The 17,405-nt window shown below is 34.2% G+C and overlaps 1 protein-coding gene across 1 annotated transcript in view; it reads right to left on the bottom strand.

Annotated features, from left to right (window-relative positions):
* The window catches only part of LOC144447692 (atrial natriuretic peptide receptor 1-like), a 38,224-nt gene extending 21,017 nt beyond the window's left edge, over positions 1 to 17,207 (bottom strand). The window contains exon 1 of the mRNA XM_078137771.1: positions 16,517 to 17,207. Within this exon, the coding sequence (XP_077993897.1) occupies positions 16,517 to 17,207 (691 nt within the window). The remainder of the gene's footprint in view (positions 1 to 16,516) is intronic.
* Between the last annotated feature and the right edge of the window lie 198 nt (positions 17,208 to 17,405).

A 17,405-nucleotide genomic window follows, 5' to 3' on the forward strand; every position in this document is an offset into this window, starting at 1 on the left:
TTCTGTCTTGTGTGCTATCTGTACTAAACCTCGAACAACTCATTCATATAACTGCACTCAAACCTGTTCGATAAAACAATAATCAATTATTGTTGATTTGGGCGAAAGAGATCAGTGTGACTGATGCTCGAGTAAAAGTAATGTCAGTGGAATACACAGAAATCTCACTCCATTGACGTGTATTGTTTATCAATTCTCTGCCAGCATCAGAAAATGTTTATAATCATTCATAAATTAACTACTAATATGTAAACACTTTTTGCTACCGATAGTTACATATGACTGTATTAAATGTTCATGGTTAATGGAGGTTGTAATGTTCAGACATAGACATACTCTCACACATGGCACACACTCCGACTTACACAAGCAGCTAGCAACACATTCTCATACAATATTATTATACATACATACATACATACATACATACATACATACATACATACATACATACACACACACACACACACACACATACACACACACATATACATACATACATACATACATACATACATACATACATACATACATACATACATACATACATACATACATACATACATACATACTTGAATGGAGTCTCTATGTATTGAAGTTTTTGAATTATGCAGTAATATATTGATTTGTTAAGTCAAATATTGCAACCATTCAGTAAAATGTGATATGAGTACTAAAAGTAATCCTTGTCTATATTTCCTTCTACACTACATGTGGATATGATTTAAAAGAAACTGGCAGGTCAAAGGTCAATGTCTTAAAATCAAGCTTGTGATTAGGGACCCTCCCACCCCACCCCTCCACTCACGCTCTTTTAACTTAATTGGCCAAAATTCATATTTTTTCACACAGCACAATCAGTATATTTTAGTACATAGTGCTATGGGTATAAAGCCTGTATGTAGTGAGAAATAGTCTCTTTTATTGACACTTTTATTTGTGTTTTAGGTCAACTCATTTACTGTAGCGAATATTCTTTCATTTCTCAAAACTATTTGTATTTAGGGGTAAAAAGCAGCTTGAAATAAAACGTAAAGTAAAACGTTCTCATTGTCCAATGAGAACTAAAATGACTCACTTCCCACACCCTTCCTGCCCAACTAAAAGAATTCCGTTTTTTATCCTAGTTTGGTTATGATAAAAAGTTAAGCGTCAGGTTCAAGTAGGTGAATGAAAACACTTTAATTTTATGTCTCAGTCTTAAAAGGAAGACTTTCCTTCGGAATCTGAATTAAATATAATTACAGTGGAGTGTACAATTTGCAAACTAGACCAAATTAAAATCAGTCTGAATGGAGCCAAAATATGCTGATAAAAGTAAAACGAAATTTAAAAGTAAAGTTTACTGATAAACTAGGGTAGAAAAACTGTAAAACTTAGTCTATCAGAAATAAAATGGAGAAAACGTATTGAGCTATTTAAAGGCGTCTTACTGTGGGAAGTATCGCGGGTTACTCTTATGCTTTGGTCGATATTAATATCGATGGACGTGATTTAATTGCTATCGATGAGGACAACATTCACCAATCCAAATAATAGTTTTGCCCACAGCAGACATATTAATTTCGCAATTATTTTCTTCGAAAGCAATTTACTATAATGACTTATTGGGATTGACTCCTATAAAATAATTTAACGTGATTTAAAATTGCACCGAATGCTATTCTTTGAATCTGTTATTGTGTAAGTTCGGACTTAAATCGTACATTTCAAATTATTTCAAAAAATATAAACTTCTAACAATGCAGTAGCGCAGAAAATACAAATTTAAAGTTCTAGTACAAAGGCACCAAGTTGCAGAAAACAAATGAGAAATGAAAATATCAGTGGGACTTATTATATCAATTCCCATGCTTGTTTTGTTCACCATAGATTCCTGTGTGATCTGTAGACTACTTAGCATTCATTAGAGGGCGTACAAAAGAAAAAATGTTTAACTGTATCACCAAAGGCTAAATAACTTGAACTAATCATCCCTATACCTTCGAGAGTTTACTGTATAAAATATTACCTTCAGTTTGCCTACAAGTTTATTAATTGGCAGTTAATCTTTCCGTTGAACATATAGACGCGCATAAGTTGGGTCGCTGATACATACATGCACACACACACTCACACAAGTGTATGTATGTATGTATGTATGTATGTATGTATGTATGTATGTATGTATGTATGTATGTGTGTGTGTGTGTATGTATGTATGTATGTATGTATGTATGTATGTATGTATGTATGTATGTATGTGTGTATGTGTGTATGTGTGTATGTATGTATGTATGTATGTATGTATGTATGTATGTATGTATGTGGGTGGGTGTGTGAGTGTGTATGTGTATATGGACCTGCGTAATCCTTTTCCAAAAGATAATATAGTAGACTAGTTTGTACTTATAATTATCTATCTTATTGTAACCTCGTGTCCACCGATTCGTCATTAACTTCACTCTGCAAAAAATTACCAATTGAATGTGAAGGAAATGAAGGAAAGGAAAGTACTTACTAGTCGGTCTTTATGTGATATGGAGTAGTCAAATAATCAAGAGTAGAAGTAGTTAAATAAGGCCAACAGATGCAAACCATTAAATACAGACATTTTTATCAGTTTTGGTATCAAATTTATAATGCATTTTTATCAATAGTATTGATTTGTTTTCTGAGACACAGGTAAATCGATTTAGTGCACTCAATGAAACAATACTCAACGAAAATTTACAGCACAGTGAGACGTATATTGCAAATACAGCCCTCTTTCCGGCTAATAGGTTGACTAATGGTTTATTTGAAAGTGCAATTTAACATTAATAATCTCTTATGGATATTTTCCACTGCTGAAAAGATATCTTGCTGTGCCCATAAATGAAGGTGCGATTATTAGAATGTTATCTATCCATTGAACACGTTTCATTGCACTTAATATATTTTCTGAGTCAAGTCATCTTATCGAAGCCTTTTAGTCGATAAAAGACACTCAAATAGCATTCTAGAGTACAAGAAATGGTTCTGTAAGCACTTCTCAAACTTCAAGTTCTCTCCTTCGAACAGGTCTCTTTTGTCAGTTTCCTCAATGTGTAAAGTTAGTCGTAGAGTAGGAAAGCACGTGAAATAATAAGGATTATGGTTAACAGTACACATATGTAGAAATGTAGGTGAACTCTACAAAACATTACATCGTACAAGCCAACAATACTTTGCTCTACACACGTAGATATGCATGCTGTAACCCATTGGCAAGTACATGTTACAATGATCTGCTGCTAAGATAATGGTAGATCATCATCAGGAAATGTAGCAATGTTTCGTCACACCAGAAGATAATAGAGAACAGAGTCGGCAAGAGTTTTTGTCAAGTTGTCATGTCAGGTATATAAAATGTAGTAATGGAAATATTATGCTTGTTGGGCCAAACGACGTTTCGTTTCATTTCAACTGGCGTCTATTGTATTATGTAAACCCTATGATTTCTCATAGACAATATACATCACAAAATAATCTTTGTTAGTCGAGAGGTATCGACAAGTCTAATTTTTCTGTATAGAGTACATCAGTATACATATAATTATAGTCGTGTAGGTTTGATCAACATGGTTGACTTCTTAACCTAAATGCTGTTGATAAAATTATGTATGACCATTTTAGAACAGATATACCAGAAACAATGGGCGAAAACTTTCTCGGTGGAAAATGTCACCACATACTGATATTCGAATGGATACGAATTCACTATTTACTGTAGGGATAGAATATCGAATCCATACTAACATTGCCCACAGAGCTGAATAATGAGGAAGATAATTCAACTCATAAAAGAATATGCTTTAGGAATCAAGTAGTCGATGAAAAAACCACAAAATATTATTTCTGGGTCAAAGACTTAAGACGTGGTTATACACCTCTCGGCTCTGTCAGTGCTATCTATGGATAACCATCTATATATCTATCTAGGGATTAATTGATTGATTGATCGATATCAATTGATTGATTTATTAATTGATTTGTTTCAACCCAACTTTTACACCAAGCTGCCGTTTAACGTTTGAATAGCTGTTTTATTTTCTGTCATCCCATTACCATGTGTTGTTCATTTTAATTCACTTATTCACAAGATCATAAGAGTAATTTCCCAAAGATATAAAATTACAGTTTAATCACTTCTGATATAAATCTAACATTGTCAACCATAAATCATTTTTATTCTGGTAAGGAACTAGAAATTCTACAGATCATGAATAATTCATAAGTCGGTCGGTCGACATCAAAGTTAACCTTGCTGTCACTATGATGAGGATATGCATTACTCACAATTCCACAATCGTCTTTTCACGCTCCTAACCTCGCGTGAAAAAAGTAGATATAAATTTGTTTAAAAGAGAGCGACTTTGATCATTGAGCTTTACACATGAATTGGCGCGATGTAATATGAACAAAGCAGTTGAAGAATTAGAATGACTACTTTACAGGTACTCTTGGCTCGCATTATTTGTTACCAATATAAACTGTGATAAAACGTCCTAAAGTACCATGGAAGGTAAGTAAGTTGACACAAAATGTCTAACTCAACAGAAATCACAGGCCATTGTCGTAAACCATAGCCTCTTTTACGGCACCTTCCTAGACACACCGCCATTTTATTTTGCAGTGTCGCGGAAGAAATAACAGCTCTGGTTTGCGAGAATGCTGACATGGCTCAATTATACGTATATATGTATAAGGTAATGGTAGCTCACGTTAGTAAGACTTTTGTTGAACCAGACGATGTTTTGTTTCTTGTTTCTACTTACTTTAATTATATATCATACTGTATAATGACAAACTTCAACTTCCATTCTTTCTATAGATTATACTTTTATAATTTATAGCGACATATTTTGTTAAAAGAAACACCGAACATGAACACGACACAATACAATTATCTGTAAATTCATAGGATGTTGATATCATTTGATGAATTCGAGTCGCCAACGGCACAAAATGGCCGACTTCCGGTTTATGCTAGGGGTTCAGGTGAACTCTTTCCCTTTATATTATACACCAGAACACCAAAAACAGAAATAAAAAATGCATGCCAAACAGTTAGTTCAGAAAACTAAACAAACGTCAAATATTTCCTAGGCAAAGAGAAACAGGGTGAAAACTCTACCTCTTTGACAATATTGTGTATGGCAGTTTGAATTTCCCGCATTTGTATAAATTACCTAGAATGCCTTTAATATATTCCTAGTGTATTTTCAAGTAAGAAAACAAACAGAAGTCGAAAATATGAATTAAAAAATGTAAAGAGTAGGCACACCTAATGAATATTGAAGTTTAATTCGCCAATAATGAATTTCTTAAGTATATGAAATCACAATTTGCTTTCACTCGATTACCTTAAATTTGGACATTTAGAGAAACTAACACTTCCTTAAGTGTTCTGTATTAAAACGAATATTGGGACTGCACCACCTGTAAGACCTTAGTATATCAAATTTACAAAATTATTTCCAAAAGGATTATTTCCATAATTTCCTAATCCTAATTTAGATAATCACTTGGGAAGTAATGGATTTAATCACCCAGCTGTATTGTAAAGACGTGGTTTTTTGATATTTTCCTCACCTGGTGACTTCGGTAATTGATAGTTGTCAAGGCAACTACATGTAGGGATAATGAAATAAGATCTAATAGCAAGTGATTATATTCACATTTCCTTTGCTCTTATGAAGTAACAACGACCTTTTCAAAGAATTGTTTTGAGGGGTACAAGCTGAGTTTATGTCTGAGATGTAATTTATTCTGCATATTAAAAATTATTATGAGGTATGTTAGGTATTCTATTTACTGACGTTTACTTAACCATCACTCATAATTGACTGAATTGAAACCTGATATGGGGATATAACTCATAAATGATCCAATGACGTAATTTATCATACGTATCGAAAAGTGTACATGAACTCCCTACTATGCCATCAACAGCTCTAACAATGTAAGAACACAAATTGTAATGTCTTAGAATACATGCACCAACATTAACATTATACTAGAATACTTTGGTGAAATGGTGAACATGATATTGTAGATTAATAAATCAATGAGACACAAACCGAGTTTTGGCGTGACTTTTGTTGCATTTTCAACAGGTAATCTACTTAATGAAGCATACTGAATCACCAGAGTGTCATCTTCATTTATATTTTAGTGTACCCAGTATCTTAGACGTCAAACCACTTACTTGTTTGTGGACAAACTCATTTTCAACAGGGTTTGCCTGCATAATTGTAAAGTTCTGTAAAAATCGAAGGGTTCTAGGTCATTGAACAAACATTCAACTGATTTTTTTTTTTAAAACAATGACTTCATGATAAGCAAAGATCTACATTATCCCAATAAGAGATAACATCAAGTAAATAAAAGGCACTGTCTTTGACTATTTTCAAAGAGTTCAAGAAAAATATTTGATATGATATGAAATAAAATAAAATTTTAGATATGTACATTATTGTCAAGGTTTATAGCAAGATTGACACTTGATCAGGCAGCTGTTTTATTTTTTCTCACAGTTCGCTTTCATGTCATGACACTCATTTTGTTGAATAATGATAATTTAAAAAGCTACTTTATGCAAGTGTATCACCTACAGTGACTATAATATAGCTAGCTTATATATATATACACACACGCACATTTCGACTAACCAGGTTCCACACCTTTCAAACGCTCAAGTGTTCGACTTGTGCCTCAGGCTAGTTTTGTTTTAGAGAATATGTTCACGCAAAGAGGTTAAGTGGTGTTTTTCACGAAAATAACCCAGTGTCTAATTCAATAATGCATTAGTTTTCAAGTGTATAATTTAGTAATCCGTACGTTGGACGTGTTATCTCGAGTTTCTATATTTGAATATGTTTAATTGCATACTGTTATTGTATGGCGTTCGGATTTAATTCTTTTTATTAAGAAAATATTGTAAATAATAATGTCATTTTGTATCCCCTCCGAATACTAACAGACCAATCTAATAAAGATAATCTAATTAATACAACACAACAGCAAGGTGCTGATAGTTCGACTCTGTGAGTCTCAAAATCGTTTTTTTTCAAGAATCTATGATCTGTGCTGACCGAACAAAGTTGATTAGTAGTTGTATGAATCAGAACTCATTTGAATTAGAGGTCTTGTTATACTGCACGGGTACTACACAGTTCGAAATCATGCCATAGGAAGCTGTTTAAATCATGTCGTAAAACCAATTCTGAACTATGATGCATGAATCAACATGATATACTATCAAACCAGAAAGACTATGTAGTGTCAGTTGGGTGGCACCATGTTTTTCACATCTGACACAACGTGTTTTGTTAGAAATTATACAAAGTACAAGAATTGATAGAATCTAGGCACATGAAATGTTACATTTTGTCTCACTGTGAACACAAATAAAGAGTCTAGGCACATGAAATGTTACATTTTGTCTCACTGTGAACACAAATAAATAGTCTAGGCACATGAAATGTTACATTTTGTCTCACTGTGAACACAAATAAATAGTCTAGGCACATGAAATGTTACATTTTGTCTCACTGTGAACACAAATAAAGAGTCTAGGCACATGAAATGTTACATTTTGTCTCACTGTGAACACAAATAAAGAGTCTAGGCACATGAAATGCTACATTTTGTCTCAATGTGAACACAAATAAAGAGTCTAGGCGCATGGAATGCTACAGTTTGTCTCACTGTGAACACAAATAAAGAGTCTAGGCACATGAAATGATACATTTTGTCTCACTGTGAGCACAAATAAAGAATCTAGGCACATTAAATATGACATTTTGTCTCACTGTGAACACAAATAAAGAGTCTAGGCACATGAAATGTTACAGTTTGTTTCACTGTGAACACAAATTAAGAGTCTAGGCACATGAAATGTTACAGTTTGTCTCACTGTGAACACAAATAAAGAGTTTGGATCTTCCTTGTTTCATCCAACAGTGGTGTTGATTTGCGTTCAGGGAGATAAAATGTATCATTTCATATGCTTGAGCACTATCAGGTTCTGAAATTTTATGTAATTTGTAACAAAATGAAATTGTATGAGACGTGAGAAAACATCACGCCACCTAATTGACACTCTATAGTCACTCTGGTTTGGCAGTAACATCATTTACAGAGGCTTTTAATGTAAATTGTGTTGTATCATTTGGTACTAGGTTTTAACGCTTATTCTTTAATATATGATAACACCTTTCTTGACCTTCTTAAGTAAAACAATTGTGATGCTTCAAATGGTTCGGATCGTATGTTATACTTTCAAATTGATCGAATTGAATCTAGGCCACTGCATCAAGCCGTTAGCTGTTGTATAACGGTAAAATGTAAATTAGTCAATGCAATACAATTGTGGCTTATATCCTACACGAACACATGTTCATCTATACTATCTTTAATCAAAATCGCATTAAACCATTCCGTGTTGAAAAGAGTATGATGCCTCCACAGCAAAGAATCATAAGTTGGACAGGTAAAAGTGCCTTAACGAGACAGAACCGTTTACGATAACAATGGACGGGTCTATGAATTGATCCAACCATTGTGGCACATTCTGTTTGTACGCACATTGGACGTTTTTTAGGTGCGTTTGAATCCTACGTGATGGGTTGAACGAGATAACCAAAAAGTGCTATCACTGAGGATATCAATACCAGAGGATTTCGGGTTGTGTTATCAGTTGTAAGATATGAAATTCAAACTTCTAAGACCATTTGAAGACTTTTATCTGTGCATAATGTGGCTTTAATAACGTTATATAAAGTACAGAGAAAATTATCACATTATTTAGAGTATAGACAATAGAATATCTATATATCTCTAAAGTACAAAGACTGATCAGAAAAAATAGGATTTCGAGGACGTTGGAGTCCCATTAGCCAGTATATTGATACATGATGTCAAATGCTATAAAAGCACACGCTAAGCAAGTTCGGAACGCTTTCATGAAATGTGGATCATATGTAGGTGTCTTCTATTAGTGAAATCGAGGACGAGTTTGATGTAGGGAAGTTTTCTTTCGTGTCCGTGTACATGGCCACATGTTCAGGTCATTTCATGCAAATGAGGGAAACACTGTACAGGACGACATCTTGTTACAATGGCAGGATTCAAAATTTGATTGCTACTTATTTGAACTTAATAACGGAAAAGACGTCTTCTGATATTTAATGCTTTCCATGTTATGCTATATGTAGTATGCGTCTTTCTACAAGCAAACTAACATTATACATTTCCCATGATAAGAGGATACAATTACTATGGTCTTAATTTGCATATACATGAGACAAGTATTACGTCATTATTATTCTTTCTTTCACTTCAGTCTATACATGATTTAGTTCCTTAATACAGTTAATGTATAATTAAGTCACTGTTGTACCGGGGCGGCATTATTTCATTATTTTTAATGAGATTTTTGAATAATAAATGAATAAACATATGTACTTTGACGCATCAGTCATTTCGAAAATGATTGCATTTTACACATTGGGAGGAATTAATAACACCAAGACTACACACTGCTAGAAATCCACTGGAAGATTACAGGACGTGTCTTTAACAGGCCTGTAGTCTTTACCAGGCCTGTAGTCTACTGTGCAGATCCTGTAATAGGGTATGTAAAACAAGTGCTGTTACAGGGATTGTACATTTTGTAAAATATCATAGCTGTTTTCACAGACATGTAAAACAGGTATGTTGGCACAGACATGTATACAGGTGTGTAATTTCTCGCTGTGATCTTATGGCTGAACAGGGGTATACACACAGTTGTGTATCAGGATATGTGTACTGAGTACAAATTCTGTTAGAGGGGCAGGTCAGATTTCATGACTGTGTGCACTTACATGTAATAGGTCTGTTGGTACAGGTATGAATATAGGTGTATGAGTTATGAGAGTATATAACAAAAGGGTTGCAGTAATATTTTAAGTTCAAGTACTTTACACCTGTGTGCACGTCCATATGTACAGTCATGTACACACAGGTACAATCACATGTAGAAAATACAGCCACACTATGCATGTATGCCCATCCGTTTATCAGCAGTGTACCCACAGCAACGTATAAAGTAATATAGCCACACTTCTTATCTGTTAACAGGCCTGTGACTAAAACTCTGTTACAACCTGTTACCGACTTCGCTGACACAGACCTGTACCATAAGAATGGTAGATCTTTTCAAAGTCATCAATTGTCACATTGTGTACAAACAAAAAATGAACCTATTTCGTTTTCCGTATAAAAAAACATCAGCTGTTGTAGCAACCACCCAGACTCTAGTTTATCAATTGACATGGTTTCAGGATAAAAGATCTGTCGATAAAGTCTTTACACATGTAAAAATCCCCCATTTTATTCACAGCATTATTTTCTCTGGCGTGGGAAATTCATGCTACGCAACATCAGACAAGAAATACATTTGATTTTCTTTGCTATAATAGCTTAGTTGATTATATTAACCATAATCAATATGTGGTTGATACATGGTTGAATGGGTGATGGTATTAGTCTGTGAAAGAAATTATTACATATTTATTTCTCTTGCTTTTTTATTTTACCACGAATTTAATAGTTTAAATTTCATTTCAGTTACATAATACAATTCGAAGACATAATTCGTTGTTTGTATACTTCTAATAAAGTCAAGGAAACTTCAAACCATACTGACTAAAGAGTTTCAATTCGGCAGCACCACGTCTTCTACTACCAAACGATAGTGACTATAGAGTTTCAATTCGGCTACGATATTTTTTACATCGCACACAGCGTTTTGTGCTACGACTTACATAAACAAAATACAAGCATGATAACCCACGCACGCACATGCAGTGTTACATTTTATCTCACTGTGAACACAAATAAACAGTTCTGTGTTAGAATCTTCCTTGTTTCATCTGACAGTGATGTTGCTTTGTGCTCCCAGTGACAGAAAATGGGTCATAATAATATATTTGTCTGCTCTCAGTTTCCGTATTTCGTACGCGTCTTACTTGAAAAACATTGTGTGAGACGCAAAATATATCGTGCTGCCTAATTGAAACTCTATCGTCACTCTGGTTTGGTAGTAACATTATACGAGAAGGGTTCAATCTAGACTGTTTGTAAATACTTTCACCCACGTAGCAAATAAAAACTTCTAAATTGAGCGTATACTACCTAAAAGGTTTATTGTTGTGTAAAGGCAATCATTCATCCCCGGTATATTTTAACAAAATCCAATAATGGAACACTGTAATTATAGTCTAAAAAACCGGAAAACAGGTATTGAGGGGATATAGAAGCCATAACATTGGCAACTCTTCCTGTATATATGTGTTAACACTAATGTGTAGTATTGGCATTTGCAATCAGTAATCTTTCACAAAGGCTATCGGTACACAATCATTGTTTGTCATTGATAGAATGTATGAAACGTATATTGAACTAAATGTCAGGTGTTTTAATTCGATAGCTTTTAGTCAGCCTTGACAATACATATATACTTTAATCAGATTGTAGAATTGAAACCTGGTATAGCTACGTTTTATACAGAGTAAATACTTTAATTAACTCAAGTTGTTTCATTCAAAATGTAATATATCTATGTCATATTTCACAATATTTGATTAGCATCAAAATACGTGACTTTGATCAAATATATATCACGAATATCCTCTTAAACACGAAATCCTCTTAATGTGATTTACAGTCACACCTAATAAAATTGTATTTCTTTAATACACACTGGCACTTCATTGTGAAGTTCAGGTTTATTGCCGAATTCGTGGCTTGAGGTCTATTGTGAGAATAACTGTGCACGTGACCAGTAGTTGGTTACATTGATAGATGGCTTCAAATGAATCAGACGTAAAACGTAGTTGTAAGTTACACATATCCACATATTTCTGAATTTGCGACAGAGACAAACTCCAGAATATAGCTAGTATTGATAATACATAAGGCCCCTACTACAAGTTCACTTGATAAAATTAGACGCCACTAAAAAGAAATAGGAAAACGCAGATTTTAAAGAGATAACTTAGGCTTTCTATAAAACCAACATTGGCGATTAATGACAGGCAGTGTACATACGAATCTAAATCTATTTTACCATAATTTATCATTCCATTCTCTTTCATCAGAAATCCGGTAAAGTATGAGTGGTAGAAGGGTTTTGCTACTATCAGACGAAGACGAGTACAAAACCTTAATACGTTACGACTGTTTTCGAGCTAACTGAAAACAAGTATTAGAGGCAAACTTAATTTAAGAAAATAACAAGGAAATAATTGTGCTATGGGAGGCTTTAACCCATTTTCATTTTCGTGATGTAGATTGACAGGAAAATATATAGCTTCCGTATTTTCCTTTCGAACGTGTACACCTTGGCTTATGTGGTTGTATAAACTTACTGAAACGTATTTCTGAAGAGATTGACTGTCGTGTACTATCCACTCAGACAACATGTAGGTCGAACGTACCTTTAGGACTTTAGTACATTTAGTTGTGTATCGAGTCATTCGTTAATCGACAAGGTTTTTATCCTTTCGGTTTACAAGTGGAATTTTACATTAATTTTACACAAAATGTCAATTAACCTGCTTAAGCCTTCAATGTGCCTGTGAACGGCAAATCTAATCAGTTTTAGTTTATATTGCTAGACTCTAGCAGATATAGCTTTGGTTACCATACTTTGAACTTGTATGTTAATCCTTTCAACGTTTCATCATCAATTTGACCATTTTCATGTGTGTGTATCCTGTTTTTAATTACCCAGCTGAGCTAGCTGCAGTGAACCACTTGATTAGGCTGCCGGGCTTCCTTGTTAGTCTACCTGGCACGGTTATTGTTCACACTAGCATACAAACGAAATCATGTTTCGACAACAACATTTTGCCAAGAATCGCGTGTATGAAATTTCTCCTGCCTCACTCTTTCCAACTGCAATTAAAAAGTGAGTGACAAACGCACTAGTAAATCGTCATCGGAGAATTCGATTCGAAGAGGTATATTTTATATAAGCCAATATCATATCATTGAAACTGGACATTTTAAAAGAAATTATGTCTTGCTGTCCATCAAATAAACGACAACAATCTAGCAAAGTAACTTGATCAGAAATTTTGATATTGCTTCGTATTAACCACAAAAGGCAGTTTGAAGTCGAAATTAAAACTCTCACCTTCTCAAATGATGTTACATTCTTTGAACGTCATAATAAGTCGTAAGACTTTGCTAAACGTGGACAGTAAATGTAGTAAGTAATCACTCTTTTGAAAACATGTGATGGAATAAGACACATGGTGTAACATCTTTTAATTACTAACACGAGACGTAATTAAATTCATATTTGCAGTAGCTGTTCAGATAATGCAACCAGGATCCACTGAGAACGGCTAACGATGAAGCAGTGCAACTAAAGTATTTCAATTTATTACAAATTCCTTAATGTTCCTTAAAAGCATATCACATGCTCACAGTTTATTGTCAACAAGACATCTACACCTCTGTTCTCAGAATGAATATCAACTTTATATACAATCGTGAATTGAAAATCTAATATCAACATTGCTTGATGTAACGTTGACTTTTTTGTGACAGTTGTCGGAGAAAATAAAATAAAAAGTGTTCGGATGCATTATCATTTTCACTTGTTACCATGGCGATAAAAATAACATCGACATTTCTTTAAAATATTTTCGTGCTCAGTCTAAGATTAATTGGATGTAGATTCACATCTTTCATCATCTCACATTTTTGATATTTTTTCTTCATCATTTTGTAACATTAAGGATAAGCTTTTAAGTACTACAAGTGATGACACGTTATTTGTAAGTGTAAGTTGTAGACTACTTTTAGTCGTTTACCTTTTCCTGCACATAATCATTTAATACCAAAAACGTTACCTTTATGGAACTTTATCCAAACCTCACGCAAGCATATCCGTATTTGAGAATATTATGTTTGGAGAGCAACCCCGATGAACGACCTTTTTGCATGTACTTAGCAACCAATTTATAACGTTTGGCGGCATTCCATACTATTTTAGGCTAGTCACGACCTTTGATTTAAGCATGCTGGTATATTTAAAAACGTGTATGTTGCTGTTAATGAACATCTCGGAGTAGATCGTCGACTTTCCTAGAGTATTCTTGAAATCAGAGCAGTGTGTTAGCTATTAAATGTATTCATTCTTATTGAGATTCATTTGAGAGGTCGTACTTTGAACCGTTAGGTACCAACGATTACACTTTCGTATCCAATTCACATTAACGAGCAAGTCAGCTATTCGGCATTTGCTTGCTGTGATATAACATGATGCAGTTACTATTATGGAGTGAAAACTATGGCACATATTTGGGTCAAACATTATTTGAGTATACAATGACATTAACGTGTAAACATCTATCATAGAATGTAAACTCAGAGCGGTATAGACTGTTCATTTGTTGTAGAGAATTATTAAATAGACTTTGTGTACATTTTTCAATGATGCATTTCGTCCCCATTGATCACAGAACTTAAATGAACTGGATTTTAGTACGATTTTGTTGAGCCAGATGATAAAATGTAGCAATGTTGGTAAGATTTTGCTGAGCCAGATGATAAAATGTAGCACTGTTATTATGATGATAAAGTGTAACACTGTTGGTAGGATTTTGTTGAGCCAGATGATAAAATGTAGTACTGTTATTATGATGATAAAATGTAGCACTGTTGGTAGGATTTTTGTCGAGCCAGGCGGCGTTTCGTTTCATGTTTTAGCGATTTTCATTGTTATGGTACTTCTACATATAACTATTTAACACACCTGATCAGTATTGTTGATTTGATATCCAATATATAAAAAAATACAACCACTCTCATATCCAATTTACGACAATGATATAATCTCCAGTTACAATTTCATTTGTGAACAAAGCCTATTTTCATTCAAGGTTACATGTATACAAATTTTAACATTAGATCAACTAGCTGTAGGGCAATGAGTATGTGAGTAAACAAAACCTTTTTACTTCTATCAACAAACGATCTATAATGTAGAACGGTCGCTTTAACACCACACATGTTCCTATTCACCTTACTGTTCACCTCCATTATTGTATATATACAAAAATCTTCCAAAGCAAAGATAGCAATAGCTAGATACGATAACCATCGGTAATCTATCCGTTGGGATGTTCACTGGGTTAATTATTACTGGCTCTCGATAATTTGATAACACAGAGGTTGATGAAGAATGAGACTACAATGATATTAGCCTGAGTACGAATACTGACATTGGTGTTAATTCAGTGACCATTTCTTGACAATGTGACAGGTGCAAACTCGCCTCATGATAAAAAAAAGACCGCCTAGCATCATATGTTTATGATAGCTAGTTCAGTTTATCACCACAATTGTCAATTTTTCTGATAGTGTAAACTGATCCACAGATATATCGAGATATGGAATATATGCGTATAATTTTAAGATTATGTAAACTGTGGTTAATTACATTTCCATACAAGTGAAACCCCTTTTCGTTCGTTTCATTTGTCATATTTTTAGTTCGCATTGTTCGTTCATTTTATCATCTTCCACGAATCTTTTTGACGAAGCATCGCCAACGTATAGTAATCGTGAAATTTCATGAAGTTATAGGAATGTTGAAGCTATTCTACAGAATGTTTTATCTCTTCTTTCATGATATCCGCAATAATATGATATGATATGATATGATATGATATGATATGATATGATATGATATGATATGATATGATATGATATGATATGATATAGTATAATATAATACAATATATTATAATATAATATAATATAATATAATATAATATAATATAATATAATGCAATGTACATGTATCTGTACGTTTTACACACACACACACACACATACACATATATTTATGTATGTACGTATGTATGTATGTATGTATGTATGTATGTATGTATGTACGTACGTACGTACGTATGTATGTATGTATGTATGTGTTTATGTATGTATGTATGTATGTATGTATGTATGTATGTATGTATGTATGTATTTGTACATGCAGGCAAGCGTGCACTGATTTGTTTTTGGTTTTTTGGGGTGTTTTTTTTTTGTGTGTGTGTATGTGTGTGTGTGTGTGCGTGTGTGTGTGTGTGTGTGTGTGTGTGTGTGTGTGTGTGTGTGTGTACATGTGCATGCCTGTACGTATAGGTAGTTGTATACTAGTACATGTGGATATACAAAGTTAGTTTTATATTTCTATAGTCAGAAAGGTATGTATATGTAGGTAGTTTATATAGGTAGATGGGTAGATATACGTACGTTGGTTGTGCAGGTAGCTAGGTAGATAGATATATAGGCAGGCAAGTAGGCAGTAAGAATCATTAAAATCATCCTTAACTCGCCTCTCCTTTATACTGCGATTCATCTTAATATAATTGTAAATGTTTTAGACATGACCAGTTAGTCATCTTGAATTCATCGTATGACAATGTGTTTATTTTAAAATGGAACTTACCTCTAGCCTCCTCTGTTGCTTGTAACAACACATCTTCGTAATCCGGGTCAGTTGATTCATCAACGTCAACTCCATATACATCATAGTCATCTAAGCCTCTAAATCCGTTCAAAACACTATTACCCATAATTTTCCATATCACATTGTCTGCAACAATTACTGATGCCTTTTTCCAGCCAAACTGATTAAAGACTTCTTTAAAGAAATCTGACAGTGACGCAGAGTTGTACGACACACGGGTCAATGTTTGGTAGGTGTCTTTATTGATCAATGCCTGCTCCGTTGCAACACCTGAGACAACAGCCAAGTTCCAAACCTTTGCCAGTCGTGTTGTCGGTTCGGTCGCCCAGCTGCAACCCGGGCCGATGAAAGCATCGACATCGTAGGTATAGTGAAGTTCGGCGGCAGATGCTGGACCGAAATCTTTGGCTGGCGTACATTCTGTACCAGTGTTCTTCCAGATATAGGACAACGTGAAATTTGTGTATTCGCCACTCTGTACTCTTTGTTGAACAGTTTCAAATGCGATGTCAATACCGGCCTGTGCTCGCCGGGCATCAAACGGCAATGTACCGTTGATAGGTAGAAGTAGTCCAACAGTTATGTTAGGTACAGAAGGTGCAGACGACGTCAGTGACCACCAGTTAGATAGTAAAATAGCAAGTATTACTGATTTGATGTTCTCATCCATCTTCTTTCATTCCTCACTTCTTTATGCAGTCAGAATAACACGCCTTTTAAAGTTGTTAAACATACACTGACTTAGTGCTGATCAATGACATTCAAATGATGGATTTCGTGTAAGCTGTTCCTGTTTGTAACGATCGAATGTAAAAGGTTAAAATAACAGATTTTGATTCCGCGCTTGTTCCGAATACTATCGTGACTA

The sequence above is a fragment of the Glandiceps talaboti genome, chromosome 16, assembly GCF_964340395.1.
Source record: "Glandiceps talaboti chromosome 16, keGlaTala1.1, whole genome shotgun sequence".
Taxonomy (NCBI): domain Eukaryota; kingdom Metazoa; phylum Hemichordata; class Enteropneusta; family Spengelidae; genus Glandiceps; species Glandiceps talaboti.